Source organism: Bacillus rossius, chromosome 1, assembly GCF_032445375.1.
Source record: "Bacillus rossius redtenbacheri isolate Brsri chromosome 1, Brsri_v3, whole genome shotgun sequence".
NCBI lineage: Eukaryota > Metazoa > Arthropoda > Insecta > Phasmatodea > Bacillidae > Bacillus > Bacillus rossius.
This window is the reverse complement of record NC_086330.1, coordinates 87286685-87312003: the sequence shown is the minus strand read 5'-3', so window position 1 is coordinate 87312003 and position 25319 is coordinate 87286685. Positions and strand designations below refer to the sequence as shown.

The 25319-nt window shown below is 38.8% G+C and overlaps 1 protein-coding gene across 3 annotated transcripts in view; it reads right to left on the bottom strand.

The window, feature by feature from the left end:
- LOC134539247 (biogenesis of lysosome-related organelles complex 1 subunit 5) overlaps positions 1–24960 on the bottom strand; it is a 62354-nt gene extending 37394 nt beyond the window's left edge. The window contains exons 1-2 of one of the 3 annotated variants that reach the window (XM_063381078.1): positions 24854–24960; positions 2698–2780 (exon numbers count right to left, since the gene is read on the bottom strand). In XM_063381078.1, coding sequence (XP_063237148.1) covers positions 2698–2780; positions 24854–24872 — 102 coding nt within the window. In that variant the 5' untranslated portion in view covers positions 24873–24960. Of the gene's footprint in view, positions 1–2697; positions 2781–5315; positions 6505–24853 lie in introns of those variants that run through there. The other 2 variants (XM_063381070.1, XM_063381061.1) reach the window with 2 other exon arrangements.
- Positions 24961–25319: the final 359 nt, after the last annotated feature.

The window sequence follows — 25319 nt, the reverse complement described above, 5'->3', positions numbered from 1 at the left end:
GTACGGTGTTGTAGTGCGAATTATCGGTGAAAATTAGTGGGCGCCACCACGTGAGTGGGCACGTGGACCCGGCTGGAGACCCTAATCCAGGGCGTTACGTGGCCCGTGTATGGCGAGATATTAGCCCTCTAGATATTACACGCAGCTCTCGACCCTACCTAAGCCCGCTCTCAGCGTCGGGCACGCTTCTAATCCGCAGTGGGTTCTCAGGGCGTCCCACACGCCGCCGGCCAGGTTGGGATCCCACGTGGCCCCCCGAACACAAAAAACACGTAACACAGTTAATTGGTTTATTCTACTCACGATAGACGTCCTTACACGCTCCTTCACTGATACAACTGAGAAAACGCCCGAGGCACGAATCAGATTAGGTGAGGAGGCGAACCACACACGTGGCCGCCCCAAGTCGTTACGTATTACACTCGTGATATAAAAACTCTGAGGAGTGAATATTTAATACTTATACAGTCTCTCCGACCGAGAGAGGCCCCGAGGATGAAAAGAAAGTGATTTGAATAAATGAAGCTATAGAATTACTACTCAGTGAATCAACGGTGATGTCCTCGGGGTGTCGGCAGAGACGTCCGCTCTCGGCCGGCTGTAGAAGGAGACTGGGATGAGCTCATCGCTTGCAGGTGGCAACATGGCGCCCTTCGCGCCGAACACAATTACCGTTACAACATTCTGCGATTCCGTGCCCCTGCGGAAGTTAAGTAAATAATAGATTAACATTAAAAAATATATAAAAACTACTGGCAATTTAAAGTACATTAATATTTACGTAGTTATTGAGAATTTATAAAAAACATTCCTACCCTCGTCCAAGTCCGTGCCTATTCGGGTCCGCCCGGGCAACGTCTATAGTTTTTTAAGTAACGTAATATTTAAATTAAAGAAATACATGAGTAAACTGCAACAAAACACTGGGGCAAAAGAATGAAAGAAAAAGTGTTACAATATTAATTAACATATTTAGGGGTGCGGCGCACTGCATCTAAGCGCCCTCTTGCCGGGCTAGAAACACACGCACACACGCACGCACGAGCGGGAGGTTTGAACTGAGACGGTGGTTGGGCGGTGTCATATCAGGCTCAAAGGGGCCGCAGGCCCGGACGACGTCAGTTTGTTACCAGTGATTTTGAGCTTTGTTTTTGTTTACCTTGACGTAAATTTTCGTGCTTTATTGACACGTTCTACAGATAATTTATTCACGTTTATGATTAATTTTCACGATATTCGTGCAATGGCGAGTGGTCGTGAAGGAAACGCTGTTACAGTTAAGCAAAAATGGAATATTTCGAGGTAGTTTGACAACCACGTTGGATCGTGAGTGGCCTTAACCAAGGCATTGAGAATTTCTTGTGTCTACATTAAACACAATTGTTCATAATTGAACATCCATTGAAAATTCCGCAGAACAATGTGGACTAATGGCAAAAAAAATTTTAAAAAATCAAGTTGTTAATGTTAGGCTTATATATTTTATCTTAAGTTTTAGGATTGCCATTAAATACTAACGTTAATTGCAAACAAAAAATAATATAGTTATTGTTGTAAAACTTCATTACATCAAGCATTGACTTGAAGAATAATTATATCTATCATTATGTAGTTTTTAGTATAATTTTACTTTCCCGTCAATTACACTTTCCTCCGAATTACACCTTTTTCAGTTTTCCCCTTGAAAAGTGTAATTCAGGGGTTTCACTGTATTTTGAAACAAACTAGTAAGTGTGTTGGCAAAACAATATTAATGGTAAATACAGCGTAATACTTAATATATCTCAAAACTTAAGACATACAAGCTGAGTTAGTGAACTTCTTTACTACTTCCACATCTTCATTCACCACTGCATGCAGAAGACTGCAGTAACCTTCAAAAGATACAGTGAGCGGAACAGAATTTATTGCAACTAGAGATGATGTATGTATGTACATAGCTAATAGCCAGACCCATGATGTTTTTTTATTATATATATTTCTTTCAGTTATTTTTCGAAATTGTACTTTCCACTACATTTCACTGACTTTATAGCTATCTCCCTGACTTTCCCTGACTTTATAGCTATCTCACTGACTTTCCCTTGAACCTTTATTTTTCCCTGACTTTCCCTGACATTCCAGATTGTAGGAACCCTGCATTAGTAAATCACATCTGTGTGTAGTCATGGCAGGTCACTAGTTCTTTGTAAAATGTTTATTATTCATTCAATTGTCTATGACAGTTGTGCTAAACAGCAGAGAAATTTAAAATAAATGTAATATTTTTTTTTATTCTTGTGATGTATTGTTTGAAATGTAAGATAAAAAATATTCCAGAACAGGTATCCTTTAACGATATGGAAAGTTAGTCAGTCCCGAATAACTGGTGTGTAATGGTTAATTTTGACAATTAATACATCGTCAAGCCACGACGTATTGAATATTGCAGGCACAAGTGTCCAAAACGAATTACTGCCAATTTGCAAGAAATTTCGGATCATCTTTGGGTTCCTGTAAAGGTAATCATTGAATTGCTGCACTATCTTGTCTTCCTTAAACCAGGGCAAGAATTCGCAAACATGTTTCATACACCATGCCTGAATCTCAATGAAAAGCCCTTCCTGCTTCCGTGAACCTCTGGGAGCACCCCTATAAAACAAGCACATCCACGACCCAGCGTAGGCGTTGCAATCTCATCCGTGCAGACTTCATTACCTCAAACTCCTTAACAAAGTACTTGATTTCTCCGTTGAGGAACGGCCGGTGGTCAAGCAGCCGGGTCCAGATCTCGCCGGCGTCTGCAACAGTAGTAACACGTCTGGCACCATCTTTCATCCCAGAAAACTAAACAGGACTTTTGTTTTTAACTTAGTATTTTCGTACTCTGAAATGCATATTATATGGCTGATGTAACATTATGCATATGTACACCTACTCATTTAAACCAATTAATATGGGAATGGTTGTGTCAGAAAGTTTAGTGTTTGATTAAACTGTGTTTGAACAAAATTTTTCAATTGTGTTAGAATCCAGGCAAGCTAAATAAAAACATAATAATATAAGACTAATTTTAAAACTAAATTCAATTATGAAAAAAATTTCAATACAATATAAAAAGTTGGTTTAAAAAGAAAACTCACTATAAATTAATAGTAACTTGTTGAGTAAGAATCTAGTCACATAAAGTAAAGAAACAAGTACAAAATTACAAACACTTATCAATCATTTCCCACAATAAAGGACGAAACCTGCATGATGAGATATGGCACTCTATAACTTTTGGTGTCTATAATCATACCAACATTCCCCATTTTAAAACGGGTACTAAAATATGCATGCACTAATATCTTAAATTTCCCAATTACTGACAGTAGATCTAATCCGAAAGGACAAAACATTACAGGTTCCAGAATACACCAAAGACTGTCAGTGGTGACAATGCCAGATTAGCTGAGGCTGACTGTGGTTACCAGTTAAGGCTAGGTCATTGCATAGCACACCTTGTTAGTGCTGTTTTTACATTGAACACCGTCTTTGTCTAGTGCCTGCAGCAGTATTGTTGCTCATTCCAAACAATAACTTAACTTTACAGTAAACTCCACTGTCTTCGTCTATTATCTTCAGTGTTGTTGCTCATTCTGAACAATAGCTTAGCTTTTGAATAAGTAAAATGGACAAAAAAAATCAAGCAATGACCAAAATCAACAACTGTTATAAATTTTTGTGATGCTATACATTTATTTGAATATGTCACTGATATAAGACATATTGCATATATTTTGCATCTGATTTCGGTTTTAATTGCCTCTGAAATTAAGGGGTATTTACAATACCATTTCTTTCCTCACATTCCTATTTCGTAGAGTGTGTACTCTTTTCTTGTGCAAAGTTGTAGTTAGCTATGATAATTCTTCAGAGCCCTCCTAATAGAATGTATAGGTAATGCTGCAGTTGCCACATTTAATTAAAGATAAAAGTGAATTAGGTTCAATCCAAAACATTAAAAATACCTTCATTAGAAATATTACTAAATTACTGAAAGTCTTGCACATTATTTTAAATTTTGACTGTATTCTTATCTACTTGTTGGTAGTGAAAGGCTACAAAAAGAAAAATATTTCAGATTTAAAAAAAAATGTTACAATTACAATCTACAAAATATCACTGACAAAAACAGAATTTTAAGGGAAAATAAAATATAAAAATCACGGTATGACAAACATTCCCAAATCAGATTTTCGAAGATGCAATATTAACTCTGCGATTGGCCAACATTTTTCAAATTAATTTTTTTTGAGCATAAATGAGTGTGTTTGTGTGTGTTATTGTGTGTGTGTGTATTCCCCTCCCTTTTTCCTGGTTCTAATAACAATCTCCACACTCAAATATGTAAAACCAAGTAAGAATTAAAAAACATTTGAAAGGGAATATCAGGCAATGTACATTAAGTAGTTCCTACTCAAAAATACCATTTTTGTAAGTTTTTATCATATTTCCTGCACTCTAAAATTATTGATAATTGTTTAGAACAGATGATTGGCAGCAAAAATGTTATAATTTAACATCAAATAATTCTTTTTTATTTCCATGAGGAGCATTGTAAACTTTAAATTCAACTAATTCTCAGGTGAATGTTAAAGATAATTTTTTTTTTAATCTATATAAAAAAATCAAAACTATAAATTTGGCATCTACATTTAATCACATATATTTTATTTTCCATTGAGGCATATAATGATTTAAGCAGTTTAATATTTCAGACAATTCATCCATGTTTACAAGGTAAACCTTCGTATTCTCCACTGTTTGTGTTCAGTGAGGAACAAAATAACAAGCTGTAACTGCTACCAGCCTGTTGGTGCCAATTGATTGTATTATAGGTTTCATTTCTAGTATTATTTAATGCCTTTCATGTATTCACTATGTTTATTTAGGGCTACTTTATGCATCATTTTTACAGTTCCCTTAATATTTTACTTTATTTTACATAATTTTAACTTTGATTAATAGTTACGAGTTGTCAATTTGAAGATATTTGAAGTTTAAACTCTAGAACAGAAACCAGCAAATGGATGAGGTCCTAGAAATAGGAAGGTCCTAGAAATAGGAAGAGAGCAAGATTTTCAGTGTTTTTTTTTTTTTTGTAGCGTAGAATATTTTGTTGAATGAATAGCGTGTGATGGCAAGTGTGTTTTGGAAGCTGTGGCTCGACTATGTGGTTGTGTTTGCTGGATACACAGGTGGCAAACTCCACAATTTCTGCAGTATCTCGCTTTATGTATTATCTAAGATTTTACAACAAACACAAAACTTATGCATGATTTCCTGCTCACTGCAAAGCCTCTCCGCACCAATGGCAATCCTCTGCCTCCTTGTGGCACCAATGGGTGGTTGTAAAACCAGCAAAAGAGGACTCTGCCGGGATGACCTGGCTGGGTACCAGAAATGGTGATAAAGCTGAATCTGTAGGCAACAACAGATGCAAAAGAAGCCTTTCTGGAGGGTTCGACCGCGGAGCCCTGGTGGTGAGGCCCAAAAAGGCCAGTCTCCGTCGAGAGACATTGCCTAATGGAATGGCTTCTGTCTGCCACTATGGACTGGGAGCATAACCGGGCTATGCGGCTGTAAATTCGCCTAGCAAGCGGATCGGTGGAAAAACCCATGTGGGGTCCCCCCACTCTCTAGATCCCACATGAGGCCATCCCATGTTTCTAGTTCACACTGGTTAGTTGTTGGTGCTCAGTTGCACCCGGGCTGAAATGTTGTAAATCTCCAGAGGTCATAGGGAGATCGGTGGAGAGACCGAGGTATGCGCTCCCCGAGGTCCTCCCGTAGCTGATTATCACGTAAGACAGCATCACCGAAATTGGTGGTAGTACGGGGTGGTCCCCTTTTATTGGTAAAGGACCCCGTTGAGGTTTCCTTTTCGGCCCTGGACCACGATTGGAGTCGGCTTCGTACTTGGCAGTGGTGCCCTTATCGCTTAGGGCAGACCTGAGTAGGGCTCCCTAGCTCTGAGAAAGGTTGTGGCAGGGAGATGCAAAATGGCTCCGGTGGTAACCTGGTGAGTTACCAGAGGTTGGGGTAGGCCTCGACCGGACCGCGGGTATTCTGGGTGTTTTGAGGGGTCCCAGAATGAGGCGGGAGGTTGGTATGACGCGCCAATAGCACTGAGCTTTAGGGCTTAGGGGTTCAGTCAACTATTTGGTGAGCCGATTACTGACTGCGTGTGCGGCATGATCCGCACCCACGCCCGTGGGGGCCCCGGGGCTTGAGTGACACGGCACTCAGGTGCCGGGTCAACAAAGAAAAAATCCCGTTAAATATGAGTTTTCTTTCACTGCAAAGAGTGTGTAGCAGCCTTCTGAAATGGGAAGGTTTCTTAATTTTTTTCTTCTTTATGAAATTTTAATGTTTTCATTTCAGCCTATTTGTGATTTTTACTTGAAAGCTAAGCTTTTGAAGGTCTAAATGGTAGGTTTTGTAAGTGTGAGGTAGAGACATTTAAATTCAGTAAAACTGTTGTTATACATATTAAGATTTGCAAACATATATACTTATCAAAATGGTGTGGCCCTTGCCTAGGCCACAACAAAGCTTGGACATATATTTCTTTTAAGTGCTTAAATTTTTGGCGCCTTATCTTAGTAGTTATTTTATTGTAATTCTTAATCTTAATATATATATATGTGTATATATATATATATATATATATATATATATATATATATATATATAGAGAGAGAGAGAGAGAGAGAGAGAGATATATTTAATTTATTGTTTATTTGGTTATAACGGTTCGTTATATACAAAAAATAAATAGATGTCCACCAATTTTAGTTTATGATTTATTTTTAGTTCACAATAGAATGCACCGACGATTCCAAACACTTCCAATGGTTCATTCACTCGTTCCACATGTATATCTGACTGTCGAAAATTGCTCGTAGTTCGTGTGATGAGAATTAACGGACAAAATAGCGTCCTTCAGTAATGTTTTGCTGCAAATACATGAAGTCAGTGCGGCCTCAAACGTGGCAGCACCCAGCGAAACCGAATTTCGCCCCGAGCCAAATGCCGACGAAGGTGGCCGCAATTTCTAATTACTGTCCGAAAGAAATTAAAACAAATTAGGTTGACTTAATACTCGGCCTGGCTCTGACCACCAACGTTAAATTATCTATTAGCAAATTACATCATAATTTGGCGAGAAGCCACCGAACGCGACCTACTGGGGCAGCGATCGACAGACGACTGGTGAAGTCCTGCCACACTCTTCTCCACGCAGGGAGTAGACGTCACATGACCTCACCGACCAATCACACGCACTCTTCATTCATGCTACAGATACAAGCCAATCACAGAACAAGTTACAATACATGAAAAAACCTTTTACACACAGAACTCTGGGCTTCCCCTGATCTATCTCTTTTCAATTTCACATCAAAATCAGGGACTTCCATTCTCGTTCTCTCTCCCACACCGTGAGAGAGCAGTTATCACTCAGTTCCCACGCAGGGGGGAAATTACCATCTTTATCTCAGTTGGCGGGGAAGCACTGTTTCTTTCTCACTCCCACTTACAGGCCTCTCAAGCCTCTCTTTCTATCCATCACACCAGACACAGTCCCTTGTTCTAGAATCATCCAACACGTTAATTAAAATAAAGAACAGCCATCATAATAAGATTACTTTACAAAATTAAAATCATTTAGAAATAACCTGAAAAAGTAGGCCTAAATAGGTAAAAATCTAGAACAGCGGCTCATTTGTGAATAATTACATAAAAAATAGTAATGATTAAAAATGTCTAATAAAATACATAATACCTTCTTAAAACATTCAGCAAGTGAAAAATATCAACTCTAACATACATAAAAGCTGTAAAATATCCTTGAAAAGACCTTTTAAGAAATATCTACATGCATAAAAACAGTTTAAAAGAAAAATTATTTAATTAGGAGGGCAGGGTTCTGCAACATTACATTACCCCCCCAACTTTTCAATTAAATTAACACTACATTTAATTGAAAAGTTACAAAAGTGAAAAACTAATCTGTACAAAAAAAATACAAAACATCCTGAGAAATAAATGCATCCAGTAGTTACTACCCTTGTTTATATAGAAATTACAAAATGTCCTTATTTAAAAATTGTCATAACCTCAATTCCTTTGTTAAAAAGCCAAAATTTGAAAACATACCTCTTACTACAGTGTCAACAACTCTCTACAAATGGTTATCTCACTCTCACTAGTGAAAAATACAAATAACTTTAAAACTGATTTCTCTACAAGCTTCAAGCAGGAACCCCCTGGTCAACGAAGAATCTTCAACAACAACAAAAACCTCTGAACAACTTACTATCACAGCCGTGGAATCCTCAACACCATCTGCAATAAACTCCAAGAATTTACAAAAACTTCAGGAATTACATCTCCATGACCACCTTAACGACGACGAATAAACACAAAAACTTCAACTTCTTCAAAAACTTACACCTCGGCAGAAACCTCGACGACGACAACAAATAACCTCAAAACAAATTATCTTCTTTAAAATCCTTTAAAAACCACAGTTACCATTATTCTCTGCAGCTTATGACAAACTCCTCAAATCTCATGGAACACCCACTTTAACCCACAAATCAACCAAATTCTCCATTCTTCATATCTGCACTTATAAAACTTTGACAACACTATCGCTTCAAAACTGCTGACACAAAATTTTCCTATATTCCATCCAAAAAAAACAACTTCTAAAATTTTAAGACTCTTCACAATACCACTATCACTAACTTCAACTTCTGGATAACACTTATTTCAAACTTATAACTAGTCTGCACAACAATTATAACCCAGGAACTACAACTTCTAAACAGAGGCATCAACTTCCTAAGACACAAACTCCTAGTAAACTTTCCACAACAAAGACAACTCTAAAAAACATGAAATTAAGTATGTAAAACTTTAAAAACTTTTTTATAACTCACTACCTTATCACTCATCATATTCAAATTTTCTTATTAAAATGTTACACCTCATAGCATTTCCATTTGTTGACCTCATTCACTTAAATTTCCTTGTATCATTAACCATAGTATAAAAAATACACAAAAATATTGTTATCCTCGCACACAAAAATACACACAGCTCCTTCCAACTCTCTTCTCCTTCATTCCTAGCTCCTGAGCTAGCCGAAAGGTAAGGGGCGCTCAATTACAACCCTTTTAGCTGCTAGTCAGCTCGGCTAACCTTTTACCAAATTACACAAAAATACACAAAGTTTATTACAACCTCCTCTATCATTCCTTCCTAACTCCTGAGCTAGCCGAAAGGTAAGGGACGCCCAACTACAACCCTTTTAGCTGCTAGTCAGCTCGGCTAACCTTTTACACATAAACAAAAACCACAATTCTTCCAACTCCCTCTTTGTCATTCCTAACTCCCGAGCTAGCCGAAAGGTAAGGGACGCTCAATTACAACCCTTTTAGCTGCTAGTCAGCTCGGCTAACCTTTTTACGAAATTTAAAACAAAAAATTATACAAAGCTATACACAAATATACACTGCACTTGTCATTACACATCAAATTTTATGCTTTACATACCTCAAATAAATTTCTACAAAACAACAAGCTGACAATTCTATAGTCATGGCATGATAAATACTTCATTAAGATACAGACGTATGTTTCTATTCTTCAAAAACAAATTACATGAACTAATGTCCTTCCTCAGGTTTCAAATCATACCCCCCCTTTCAGCAACAGCACATAAAATTAACCTTGATGAGGGGTGGGAGCAACCAAGGAGAAGGGACGCACCCTTGCAAAAAAAAACATCGGACTCCACGCCGGAAACATATTTAAAATTAACCTCCTGGCCCCCCAGCTGCCTCACAAACCACATTACACAAAAAAAAACATCTGCTGCTTATTTAGGGCAATACAAAAAATTCACCTAACCTTTGGCCATCCTGAACACACAACTGATTCTGCATCTTCAAAACTCGACGACTGTTATTCATTAACGTTTAGCATTACATTTCATACCTTTAATATAGGATGTTGTCACCCTGTCATTCAATCCAAAACAAACATTTCGCATTACCAATATGTGTAGCATTTTCATTTAAAATATTTAACCATTTCAAACATATATCATTTTCCAAAAAAAAATAACTCATAATAAATTTCAGTTAACATCTTCCCATGACACAACATTTAACAAACCAAACATTCATTACCCAAGTGCAATGAAATTCTCACAATGTAAAGCATTTCTTCACATAATATTTAGTAACTGCCTATTTAAAAGAATTTATACATATATTCTCAGTGTTATTGTTTCAAAACAACAGAAAAATAGTCACAATAACAAATAGTTACTTATCTTTCAAATTTATGTGTATAGCCTTCCTTCTCTCTAAAAATCTTGTAAAAATTGCTGTCAGAAATCTTATTAGTGCATTTCTATATTATACTATAACAATTAAAAAAAAAAATACAAAAACTCTACAAAATACCAAACATACTTAATTAAAAAGTATACAATTCAAAAAATAAAAAAATCTGAAAAATATTTTTAAAAAGTGGCAAAATTTGCGAAAAATTTAAAAAACATCAAACACAACAAAGCTGAATTTGACTCCACCCCTCCATCTCGGCAGTGGGCCAAACAAAACCACACACACAGTTTCACAAGGTTGCAATACCCCGGTACATTTACTACTCATTTCTTCTGTCTTTGAACATGACAAAAAGCAGCTTACTATCTTGGCTACAGTTCTGTACACATGTTTCCACACAGAAAACCTCTGAACATGTTGCACAGTTTTTCTCACATGGATCAGTGCGAAAATTTTAGTTTGTAACTTATTCGGTACACACAACCAACATCTTGGTACATCACTGCTTACATTTTGAAAAAATCTCCCTTTTATCATTTCTCCACCATCTGAAAAACTCAATTCACTGATCATTTCCTCAGCAAACTCATCTTTAAGTGAATCTGAGAATGCTTTCATTTCAATCTCTACTTTCTTCATTTGTTTACACAAAATCCTGATACCATGTGTATTACCTCTGAATTTACTATTTTTTTCAACTACATTGTCTAAACATTCCCTATTTACCTCATCTAGGAATTTTTCACATTTGTTCTCAATGTTTACATTTTCATGTATATCTATATCATGTTCCATAAATTCCACATTTTCTTTTAACAATATAATTTCCCTTTCACAAGTTTCTACATTAGTTTGTCCCCTTTCCACTTGCGATTCACAGCTTTCAACCCTTTGTTTACAAGTGTGAATTTCCTTGTTTACATCAGTTTGTACATCAAGTTTAACCTCTGTATTCCCTAACGCCTGCTGTATATGTTTAATAATTTCATCCTTCATCTGTGACATTCCCTGCCTTATTTCCTGCTTGTTTTGTGCTAGACCCTGTTCTAATTTTAGAGTAAGGTTTTGTTGTCCCAGTTCAATTTTATTAGTAAGATCCTGTTGTCCCTGTTCAATTTTATTAGTAAGATCCTGTTGTCCCTGTTCAATTTTCTGTGTCATTTCCTGACTGTTTTGTTTCATTTCCTGGTTCATTCCTTGCATCATTTTCATTAATTTCTGTAACATATCTGACCCCCCCATAACCCCAACTGGGCTACAAATCGTCATAATGAAATATAGATACTACAAAATTTTAACACAAATCTTAGTTGAATGCTCAACACAAAAGAAAAAAAATGCAAACAATTAATATACAGTACACTCCCTATTTAACGCGGTTGTCGGGGGACATAACTTTTACCCGCGTTGTTGCATAACCGCGATGTTTCGATGTGACCAAGGTCAAAAGGCATAAAACACCGCCTGTGTTCTAATAGGTCGGCAAGCACGCACAGTATAGACGGCCCGCCTTTGTGCGGACTTTGCATCCGCAGTTTTCACTAAACGCGGGTGAAAAAATAAAAATAATAAATTTTAAAGATAAATATTAAATGTTGATTTTTTTTTTCCGCATGCCGCGCACAGTTTGTCGCACGGCCTACGAGCGCGCCACACGCCGCCATACACACGTGCGGCACACAAGCTGCTGCCAGTCTCGTGGTGTCAGCCACAGTATCTGCTTCGTCTGAGTGTCCGTAACAAAGTAAGGGCAGTGTGTGCGGTTACACACGATTCTGTGGTCAAAGTCTTCTAAATAGAAAGGCCATAGTAATACTTCAAACCGAATATGAATCGCAAAGTACCGAGTTTGATTGACAAAATAAAAATTCTAGATTTACGTTGACGTCGACCCAAGTGTCTCCTCGGCTCCTTCAGGCCGTTATGCCTCGTCAACGTCCTCCCTGGTGTCCCCAGTGAGCCCACAGTGTTGTGCATCGGCCAGGGACGCACCCGCGTGCGCCCTAGCATGCCAATGAGTGTTTTTTCTATGTGACTTTATCATTTTATATCTGTGTGTATATATTTGTAAACGATTAAGGGCCTTAAATGCATGTAAATTACTTATTTTATTTATTGATTCTTGTGTAAATTCGTTGTTTAATTAATGTCTCGTGTAAGTCTTTATAAATAATTCTGTAACTTTTCTGAAGGGTTTCGTCGTAGTATGTAATTGCAGCCTGGCGCGCCGCGGGACGGAGCGCTCTCCCACGCCGGCCGATTTCCCCTCCCTCCCCGGCACCCGCGGGCGCCGGCCCGCGGGCGAGCGGGAAGAGGCAGTCGCGTCCTGGTCTCGAGCGGAGACAGACGTGTTCGTCGCTCCGCGAGCCGCGTACTTTGCGCTCGGGGTTAGTCGTTCGCTCAGTTCACAGTTTGTCACGGCAGCTGAGCTGCCACCGCGAACCAGCTTAACATTGTTAATTTACGAGTTTTCGGGAGACGTGTCCAGCGGGCAGTTTCTACAACGCGAACGTGGAGTTACGGGTTTCTGAACTTTCGCCGCCTAAGGGACATTACGTAATGGGCCGCGTACGCACAGCGCTCCATCTTCGAGCCCTCTCTCACAGGGTCAGCTCAGCATTGAGAACTTAACGATCCGTGTTGAAACGTATTCGCGAACAGTACGGTCATCAGGGAGTCCGGGTCGCCGCGGTAGGGCACTTGTCCCGCGACGGCTCCGCCAGGCTGCGGCAGGTCTTTATATGTTAATAAAAATAGGCTCGTGAATTCGTTAATACCGTGTTCTGCTTGCGACAGCCTACCAACATTCCTCATCACTTCACTCTCCCTCCAGGTCCCGCCTATCCCGGTCCCAGCCACGTTGGCCTGGACCCACACCTCTCCGACGAGGGCAGTACGGGCATAACAGGACATTTACTTCAACGGGAAAACGGGGACCTGAAGCCGAGGGACGTCAACGTACTTACAGATAGCGTGTCTTTTGCAGAAGTATGCAGCAGATACGTGAAAAACGATTCTAGCATTCGTACAATATAAAATAAAGAATCGTCTATCGTGTAAAGTGGCTAAACTTTGTTATCCATGCTTACATTAAATTATAAATGGTCACATGTGGGATACAAAAATTGCGCCAAAATAATTTTAGCGCAATCAGTGGCGCCGTATTAAAAAGTCTGTTAAACGTTGTCTTTACTTATTCCATCAAACGCTGTGTCGAGTTGCTGAGTGTGTGTGGCTCGGATCGGCAAGTGTTATATTCCCTAGCCTCTGGTTAAAGGTCGGGAGGCCGCTACACATAAACATATCCGGGGCTTGTTTACTACCTCACGGCAAAAGTGGTACAGTATGGTTCACGTAAGTATTGGACCACTGGGAATTCCTCGGCAAAGATTAAAAATACGCTAGCTGATTTACTTTACTATTTAATGTTAAAACATTATACTAAAGTAAAAATATGAACGTGTATAATACAACGAATAATATTACGTATGTAGGTTCAAGTTATAACAAAACATTTATGTGTCTCCGCTTGTCAACACACGTGAACACGAGAAGTGTGCCGACGGAAATGAGTGAACTACTCAAGGTCACCAGACTTCCCCCCTTTCGGCTTAATCGCCCCTCTCAACACTGGCGCTTATATTCCACTCCTCCCGTCTACCCGGGTGTCTTGGTCGCATATTCTCGGCTCGCCTCTCCCCTCCCAGCGCTTGCAGTCAACCAAACCTATCCAAAATCAATCCCCAGCCGAGTCACGCTGGATAATGTCGCTGGACGGTGGGCTTTATCGGGTCCCCTGTCCGATGCTTCATTTGTGAGATAAAGCGACGTTAAGAACTAGTGTTTCAGAAAATAACACTGGGCTGGATTGGACCATAATTTGAAAACACTACAAGATAGAGGAATAATGTACGGAGATATCTTGTTTAGAATTTCACTGCGGACATTTTCTACGCCTAGGCTTTTTTCTGCCCGTTGCTTAGTTTGTGAGTTACAACGCAAAATTATCCTAATCGGCTGTCAACCATTTATTGCATTATTATTACTACAGTAGAACCTCGTTAATCCGTGACGCGCTAATTCGAGAATCGGATAATCCGGGATGATTTAAAAGTGCAGAAAAAAAAAGAGAAGTAAATATTGTCAGCGCTTAAAATTAACGTCACGCGGGCCGGCGGCCGGCAAACACTGCAAACCATCGCGTGGGCCGCCAAACTCTGCAACGCTGTTTGTACCGACCCTTTGTGTCGTCCCCCTTTCAGCTGTCACATTTGTCACTCTTTAAACTTGAGGGGGATGTCCTGACGTCTGCTTCCCGTCTCCCTTTGTTTGTTTCCACCCGCCAATGCACGGCAGGCGCCTGGCGAGTGACGTGTCTGGCTGGCATTCGGCTGGACGAAGTTTTGATGAGTGGGAAGGGGGCTACCCAAAATTTATGTGTGCAAGTTCGGCACGATCTTATCTTTCTCTCTTCGGCTGTTGTAAATGACCGTGAACTAATGGCTAGGCAGTGCCGTATTTTTTTAAGCCGAGACTAATTCGAAGACGGCCCTTACCGTGAACGGATTATCCGGGTTTATTACTTTTTTTTACAGGATTTTAATTATCCGGGCATCTGCGGGTCCCATTTAACACGAATAATTGAGAGTTTACTATTTTTTATCCATCTGCTGCCAAGGCGTAGTAAGCCTCGGTAGATGTTACGTCACATGACCTTGGCCTTAACCCAACTGCACGCCGGTGTCTGAGAAGCTTGACAAGACCTTCCGGGCTTTTAATCGCTAGTCCGTGAAATTCGGTAATCCGTGATTATCTCGGTCCCGACCATCACGAATTAACGAGGTTCTACTGTTATTATTATTATTATTATTCATTTATGATTGGGGGACATGGTTTGACCCGCGATATACCCGATTCCGCGATCTATCGGGGCGCGGTATACCGGGAGTTTACTGTAGTTACATTTTTCGACTTGCTATTTTCGGCGATTCATCCCGCGATGTCCCGCGAAGTGACGATCTCGATGTCTGGCAATGAGGTCCTGAAGTCCCGCGTTGAGATAGGCCTGAAGTACCATGGTGTCTTGGGTCGCTCTGTCCCGCGATGTACCGCTTTCCGCCGTCTCTGGAACTCTTCACTCGCTGCAGCAGCCAGTCAACTCTCGCCGCATTCATCGCTCAGCTGCGCCGACAGTTCCGGAAATACTTCGCCGTTTTCTTCTAAACTGTTTAATATTAGTCGTAAATTTATGTTGTTTCAGGTTATCGTAGTCACAAACTGTTTTAAGAATGTTTATATCTTCTCCTTCGCTGCCGAAAAGTCCGTCTTAATCTCAGGGTCATGTCCAAATTCAAGCCGCGCGGCCGGGCGCCTAATATAACGGTTCGTTATATACAAAAAATAAACAGATGTCCACCAATTTTAGTTTTTGTTTTATTTTTTTCACAATAGAATGCACCGACGATTCCAAACACTTCCAATGGTTCATTCACTCGTTCCACATGTATATCTGACTGTCAAAAATTGCTCGTAGTTCGTGTGATGAGAATTAACGGACAAAATAGCGTCCTTCAGTAATGTTTTGCTGCAAATACATGAAGTCAGTGCGGCCTCAAACGTGGCCGCACCCAGCGAAACCGAATTTCGCCCCGAGCCAAATGCCGACGAAGGTGGCCGCAATTTCTAATTACTGTCCGAAAGAAATTAAAACAAATTAGGTTGACTTAATACTCGGCCTGGCTCTGACCACCAACGTTAAATTATCTATTAGCAAATTACATCATAATTTGGCGAGAAGCCACCGAACGCGACCTACTGGGGCAGCGATCGACAGACGACTGGTGAAGTCCTGCCACACTCTTCTCCACGCAGGGAGTAGACGTCACATGACCTCACCGACCAATCACACGCACTCTTCATTCATGCTACAGATACAAGCCAATCACAGAACAAGTTACAATACATGAAAAAACCTTTTACACACATAACTCTGGGCTTCCCCTGATCTATCTCTTTTCAATTTCACATCAAAATCGGGGACTTCCATTCTCGTTCTCTCTCCCACACCGTGAGAGAGCAGTTATCACTCAGTTCCCACGCAGGGGGGAAATTACCATCTTTATCTCAGTTGGCGGGGAAGCACTGTTTCTTTCTCACTCCCACTTACAGGCCTCTCAAGCCTCTCTTTCTATCCATCACACCAGACACAGTCCCTTGTTCTAGAATCATCCAACACGTTAATTAAAATAAAGAACAGCCATCATAATAAGATTACTTTACAAAATTATATCATTTAGAAATAACCTGAAAAAGTAGGCCTAAATAGGTAAAAACAGCAGCTCATTTGTGAATAATTACATAAAAAATAGTAATGATTAAAAATGTCTAATAAAATACATAATACCTTCTTAAAACATTCAGCAAGTGAAAAATATCAACTCTAACATACATAAAAGCTATAAAATATCCTTGAAAAGACCTTTTAAGAAATATCTACATGCATAAAAACAGTTTAAAAGAAAAATTATTTAATTAGGAGGGCAGGGTTCTGCAACATTACATGGTGATGGTTAGTTAGCGGCTATAATAAAAAATTGAGCGAGGGCAAGAATGAAACTATTGAGTGGGAAATTTCTAAAACTTGTCCATTATACAGAGCATTGGATTCTGCAATCAAACAGTGTCATTGTGCGCCGATAGATGGCAGTAGTGTGCAAAAAGATGAGGGGGAGACCTGGCTAATGACACGAACGTGTGGTGGGTTTGGTGTGCTCCGCAGTCAAACTTGGGCGTTGAGATGTGCGAGGTGTGCGCCGCATTTCGGGCGCCTGGCGGCATGAAATTGCGGAGAAGAAAAATAACGGTCTACAGCAGTCGTGTACACGGCCATGATGGTGTGTGGATCGTGGATTTCTGCGAGGGCTGGAGTGACAAAAATGCACACTGGGTGTGTGCAGCCTGCCTTAAGGGAATACAAACTGCAAGTTATGAATTTAACATTTTATATTGCTTGCGGATAACGCCAGGACCAGAATGACATCAGACACACAGGTGTGACTTCAAAAAAGGTACAGCTTCTGAATTCAGCATGCTGTTCAAGGAAATATACAAAATATGTTGCAGTGTGTGTTTAAAATTGCAGCAAAAATTTTTGCAGTTTAACCAAAGTAAAATATTTAGTGTACAACTGGTAGCTGTAATTTCCCATTGGACTGGAGAAAAAAATTATTTTGTGGCAGTGACTACGATTGTAGCATGCTTAAAAACAGCTTTGCTCATCGAAGAATTATGTGTGGATAGTATACGAGTTACAAATACAGTGGATACCCACATCGGCAAAACATTCTGGTGAACAAAAAAAAAACTTAATACATGTAATATTTTTTTAGGATAGTAAATGGTAAACGTGATAGTTAATTTTTAATGATTACCCTATGTCTTTTAATCATTTTTTTAGCTTGTTAGAGTAGTTTTTAGAGTAGCAGTTTTCTTTGAAGCCAATTAGTATAAAAGTTAATATTGTAATATTTATCTGAGTCAGGCCACAATAAAGTGGGACATTGTTGCTGATGACAGGTGTCGTGTCCATCCTGGTCCCTAGGTCCGCTGTTGCCCATAGCCGTCTGGGTCCTGGCATGAGTGTAACAAAGTGCTTTGAGTGGTGCTTCGAGTGATGACCGCACCCGAGCGTGGCGGCGGCTGATGTGACGAACAACAATGTAATCTGACCCGGACCGCGTACTGTCTCTCACGCATCTCGTGCGTCCCCCTCCCCTGCTTCCAGCTCGCTGTGCGCCGGTGCGTAGGAGTCAGTTGTAGCTCGCCTGTCATCCGCAACGGACGCGTCTGACCGCTGCTCCCGCACTTCACCGCTAGAGATTCGTGAGTGGTTTGCAGTTTAGCAGCCAGTGCCTTAACGACATAAACCGAACTACGGACATACATTCATTCTAAATGGCGACTCGAGCAGCTGACAGCTCAAGGGGTCGCTGTTGTCCTGGCCCCCTGTTGTAAGCCACAAGGTGAGAACCCGTTTTCTCCCCGAGTTTTAGGCTGGTCGGCACCCTAATCACGACTGGGAATCACTCGCAACAGGGGTCCAGAGCCAGGTGTCGTCATTGCATATTTCAATATTTAATATTAGATCAGGACAAATGTTAAAAATTAGAATAGCAGGATTTAAACTTATTGTAGACAAATTGCATTAAGGGCTTAGCAAAACAATTGGTTTAATTAATACACATGCAAACTTAAAAATCTTAACATTTATGGTCACAGAAGGACAACCGTTTTTTATTATTTATTAAATTCCAATCTCCTTTTTGTCAAATATTTCCTCATACGCCTATGTTTTTAAGCATAGAGTGCCTTGTTAAATTAGTGTTCTATTTAAAGGTAAAAAAATGCAATTTCACATTGAATATAGGTATGTCTTTTTCTTGTCCTTCCATGATGTTACATATTATAATTTTTATAAATTAATTCTACATACATTGAAAAGCAAACCAGAAGTCAAACCATTCCTATCAACTCACATTTTCTTGCAAAACATTTTCCTAACTATATTTATATACTGAGGAAATGATTGAATTGTTAACATGCCATCCTTCCATGACAAAAAAATACTGTGGCTTGACCCTACTTGTAAATATTGTCTGTGTATCTGTGTTTGTGTACTGTGTGTGTATGTGTATATATTGTTAGGATTTACCGCGGGTTCGTAAAGGATAGCCCAATTAAAGATTTTTATCACACACAGTTTTATTTATTGCCACTACTTATGTCACTTACAAATAATCTAAAATGGCAAATAATCAATTGCACTTAAAAATGTTGCTTCCCCAGTCACTTGCTTCTCACACACCGCACACCTCGCTGGGCTGCACCTCGGGCGCAACTCTCGCCGCAGCACCCCTCGTGGGTCTCCGCCGCGGGACTCCGTCACCGCACTCCGCCGCCGCCGACACTTGCCTTCACAGAGGATCTGCTCGATGCCTCGCTCAGGACTCCGCCGCACCCGCGACACTATTGCCCGGAAACTCCCCCGCGGGAAAACTCCCGACTCCACTGAACTCACTCACTCCCTGCCCTGGAACCTTCATCCAAGGACTTTGCCACTCAGCCGCACTCGCGGCTCTATCGCCCCGGAAGCTCTGCCGCGGGAAGGCTCCTGCCTGAACTCTCTCTCTGAACTCCATTGGCTCTCTACTGACTCCTGACTGGCGTCCTCGGGCATATATATAGGCCCCGGCGCAATTCCAGAACTCACGAGAGCGGCCGGGGCCTGTCGCGTCACTCTGAGCCGTCCCGACGGCAGAAATCTCTCGAAAACACATGTCGGCGGCTCGCGCAACTCCCAGCTGTCCGGTGTCAGTTACGTGACAAAGGCAGGGTGCCGCGCGGGAGTGATGGGAAGGAGGGGGGAAAATGACAATCCTTGTTATCTTCCAGGCGCGCGTGGCGCATATCATATTGCGGCAGTGGCCAGCTAGCTCTGCACCTGCACATGTCCCGGCCAATGTCACGTTCGTAACTATATATATATTTTTTTATGTACTATTTTATATAATATTTTTAATAAGCACCGATAATCATGTAAAGGGGGTTGGTAACAGCCATTTGTGATGGAACAATTGATGTAACTTTGTTGAAAATTAGCTGGATAAGAAATCTGTGCATTTTTCAACTAAAGTTTGTGTATTTTATTGAGTTTGTAATATTCTCTTTTTCAGTCACTTTCCACGCAGTTCTCCTTTTTTGGTACTTGCAAAATTGTAGAATCCTTTAAAACCATCGTTCAGGAGTCGCAAATCTTTTGGTTGTTTCTTTTTATGGGGCACTCAATTAGTGCACGACTGGTTTGAGTTTCGCAACTTCCGACACAGAGCGCCAGAGTGCTCGCCTGCGAGTCAAATTCTGGCTTGACAAGGAGGTGGAGGCCACAATGGCATAAATGGTGACTTAGTAAACCTCAAGAATATAAAAATATTTTTAGTTGAACTGCTTATATTATTGCAATGTCTAGCAGATAACATAATAATCTTAAATGTTGAAAAAAAAAAAAAAAAACATTTTGTTGGTTAATTTACTTGTCTTAAAAGGCTGCACTTAACAAAGTTATTAATTTTGAATAAAATAGTAAGGAATGTTTAGTGAAATCATATTGTATATAATAAACATTATTTATTTATTCTCTTTAAAACAGTGATTTTAAATCCTGTCGTTGGAAATCTTAGAGAGTTTACTAGTTCCTTTCCTTCCAAGGTACAAAAAAAAAACCTTGAATATTCAAACAAGAAAATTAGACATACGATTTTGACAAAGATTTTGATGAGTATTTTAACTGTATTAAGAATTTGCAAAATGTTACGTGTGTCCCATTAGACAAAAATGTCACACATATTGTTTTTATCATTAAATATACAGTATGTCTGTAAAGTCAAGGTGCAGTTATGAATGCTTGTTGTGGCTAACAGACACGAAACGTAAGCTTGGAACTTGTGCTACATTGGACAGTATCGCAAAGAGTTTCTGTAGTATGATGTGCAACAGTTTATGCACGCAAGTGATGACGCAACACCACGAACACCATGAACCACAGAGGATCACATTTCTCTCTGTCTTGTTTCGTTGCTTTCCTGTGACCGGCCGACTTTCAGGAAACACTGTATTTTACATACAATTCTATGGATCTACAATAATTACAAAAAATGCATAATTTTTTTGTGATAAATTTCATATAAATGATGATAACCCTCCTGCCTTGGCTTACCCTTAGCAAGTTTTGGTAAATTCACCTCGCACCTCTCAAAGTGACCTTGCACGTTTCACTTGCCGGAACAGTACGGCAGGTAGTCATTCGACTTGGGGCGGGGGAAGGGGGGTGGCGGCATGTGATGGGAGGGCAAGAGGCTCTCAGATCAGTTAGATCATGCATTCGATACTCCTCCTTTCAAGGAAGAGTTGCAAGGACAAGTTATTTGCTGGGTGTTTTCGTGAAATTATCTATTTGTGTGTTATTTTTTATGTTCAGAGTATTGTGATTTTAAGAAAAATTATTAACTTGTTTGGTAATTATCTGACATTGCGACTTTTTAGAACGGAAAGAAAAAATCTGAAAACATGATTTTCACACACTACACACGTCCCTAAGTGAATAGATAGGTATTGTAATGTAAGCTGTAAATGTTATTTTTTCACAAATCGAATTAAGAAACCTTCCTTTCAGGGTTAATTCAGATAAGTCTCTAGTATATGGAAAACATAGAATCCTATTTACTGCGGGTAAACAACGAATGGTGGCTGCACCGTTGTAATGTAAGATATAAAATTTTAATTTTTTCACAAACTAGTAGAATTATGAAACCATCCCTTCTGAGTAAATTTAGGGACGGGTGTAGTACGTGAAAACCATGTTTTTCAATTTATTTTTCTTTCCGCTCTCAAAAGCCACAACATCCTATAATTACCACGTATTTATAAATCCTATAATTACCACGTATTTATCACATTATACCTAACAATGATGAGGGTATATTTAATGAGTATGAATAAAGTATTTTGGTTAGCATGTCCTTTATGACTACACATTATGTAAATCATATCCTTATTCGCAATCTTATAATTAAACACATACAACCTAATTTTATTCAGCTCTCAGAATTTGTAGCATGATGATATGCAATGCCAAACCAACATCATCTTCCGACACATCTCAATTCAAAATAGTAATTTTTAAATGTCTGTTTTTACATCTGTTTTAAAAATAATAATCCTAAATCCTATATGAAAATTTACTAACTCTTTCTGACCTATGTCCATCTGCACCTAATTCTTACAACTTTTAGGGAGCGAACAAGACAGCAAGGAAAACAAACCTGTTTATGAAGAGTGGCTATGCAATAATTTGTATCTGATTATCAGACCAACCAAAACATTAGCAAAGAAATAGGTATGATCTCAACCATTTACATTACAAGTCCACAGTGTGATTATGCATACAGAAATTTCAAGAAAATTCAACAGAAATCCAACTACTCGATTGTGGGAAGTAAACACATCAGGATGGAGCCAGCAGAAATTGAGTTTCCAAAAGTTTTGCTGAAACTTTCAAGTAGTGACGCAGAAGATGAATTCCAGCACATTTCATCATCAAAGAATTAGAACTTGAGAGGGTAAATATGTAGTTGGGTAGTATTTGTGAAAAAAAAAAGGTTAAAAATCCGAAAATACTTTTATTATATGGTCTTTAACTTCCTCTTTTCATTAAACCTGGCGGAGATAAATTCCAAATACTTTAGGAGATATCGAATTTTTTAATTTTCATAGTTGGGCGATATTTGTTAAAAAAAAATTTTAAAATTCCGAAAATACTTTTATTCTATGTTACAGGTCTTGTATTGCTAAATAAGAACGGCGATATCTCCTAAAGTATTTGGAATTTATTATCTCCGCCAGGTTTAATTAAAAGAGTAAGTTAAAGAGCATAGAATAAAAGTATTTTCGGATTTTTAACATTTTTTTTTCCCACAAATACCACCAAAATACATATTTACCCTTGAGAGAATTTTATGAGACGTTGACTGCCGTCGCTCAGCAACAGGTGAACCATCTGATTCCTCAGACATGTTTGGTTCTTTTAATAATAGAAGTATTTTTATATTATCAAAGCAAAGAAGATTGGGTAAATATGTAGAGTAGCGGTATATGCGAAAAAAAATGCTAAAAATCCGAAAATCCTTTTATTCTATGCTCTTTCACTTCCTCTTTTCAATTCAACCGGCGGAGATAAGAAATTCCAAATACTTTAGGAGATATCAAATTTTTTAATTTTGAACATGTAGAGTAGCGGTATTTGCAAAAAAAATTTCTAAAAATCTGAAATTACTTTTATTATATGCTCTTTCACTTCCTCTTTTCATTGAAACCGGCGGAGATAAGAAATTCCAAAAACTTTAGGAGATATTGAATTTTTTAATTTTGCAATACAACACATGTACAACCATTCGACCGTTGCCATTTTTGTTATTTTGCTGTGTGTTCATGAATGCGTAATAAATAAAATGGTCGATTAGGTCAGGTCAGTTACATTATTAATACTTTTAAACTAAGCAGACATAAAAAATAATGTGAATTAATTTTAATGGCTGTTTAGTTTTAAAATATTTATAATGTAACTGACCTGACCAAACAAACCGGGACAAAGGATGAACAGTAGGAACTAAAATGGTCGATTAGGTCAAGTCAGTTACATTATGAATACTTTCAAAATAAGCTTACATTAAAAATAATATGATTTAATTTCTATGGTTCTTTAGTTTTAAAGTGTTTATAATGTAACTGACCTGACCTAACAAACCCGGACAAATGATGAACATTAATAACTCACGTAAAATTTTTTTGTTACTTATTACTTGCGCAACAATATCCAAATAAAAAATAAGACTTTATAATTAGAAACGTTAAAAACCCACCTAAGTTGGAGGCGGGTACATTTCCTTTGCCATTAGAAGGAAATGATGTAGTCGTTCACTTACGTCGCGATACCTCCGACGGAACATTAATAAATAAATAAATAATCACGTATTGGTTCATTTGAATACTGGCCAATCACGGAACTGTCACGTGACAAAATTGTCCAATAAGAAACATAATAGATACTCGTAAACCAGAAACAATTGTGATCGCCGCATGAACACACAGGTATTGTGATGAAAATTAAAAATTTTTTTGATATCTCCTAAAGTATTTGGAATTTCTTATCCCCGCCGGTTGATTTGAAAAGAGGAAGTGAAAGACTATAGAATAAAAGTATTTTCGGATTTTTAGCATTTTTTTTCCGCATATACAGCGACTCTACATATTTACCGAAGATTGTTTTCCAAAAACTTCTAAGAAATGTAAAAATTGTAAAGTCTTGAACATTTGCCACTCGGTCAGATTTTTTTTTTTTTTTTTTCGCTCGTGAAAATCATAATGAATGTTGCCGTAAACGAGGATATATCCGTGAACCCGCCTCATGCTGTCCCTTGTTATACTAGTGGCTTCCATGCTTTGAGAATAAACCGTCAGCTCCTGCAAATAAAGACCCGAAACCACCGACTGGCTGCCGCCCCTCTCAGTCCATTAAGTGCAAGTAAACAAACTGTCGAGCATGTACTATTACGGCTCGGCTTTGAAATGTCCCTCACTGAAATGGCATATTAAGTTTATAAATACACTTATTTTATTCAAAACCATAGGTACGTTAATATTCTAGACAATTACCGCTATGGCACAAAAATAATGTTGAAGAGCGGCATTCTCGGTTCTGAAACAAATATTAACTGATAAAAATGCCTCGATGCCCCATCAGCCAAGTTCCATTACTTTACACTCACACAATTAAGTATTAACATATTATTCAGATAATGCTCTAAATAAAATTAGAATCTACAAAAAAAAATACAAATAAACAATAACCACACCCTTCACGATTGCTGCCATATCACCAATGGCCCCAGATATATAAAATGAAATATATAGATAATTTTCATTGAGCTGTAGCAAACCGAATGTATTCGGTACTGAGTAACAAGTGCGCCATCTAATATCGAGTAACGAAACGTTACACACGAACGCTTTCCGTTACTCGCATTTTTCCTAGTATTGATAATTTTCGACACATATTTGTTGCTTTTTTCATTATAATCGACGCATTATGAAATGCGATGTTATTGTGATATAATAACATAAGCTCACAGTTAAAATTTTCAAAATAGTAGATCAATTGTAACATTAGTATATTACGTCAACAGTTCACTTATAGTTCTACACTTTACCTATTAAATCAAAATAAAATTTAGAATGACGTAAAAACAAGTCTGGATTAGAATACGAAAAAGTGAAAAAAAATGCACCTTATGACGCCGACCGACAATGCTCCTCTATGTC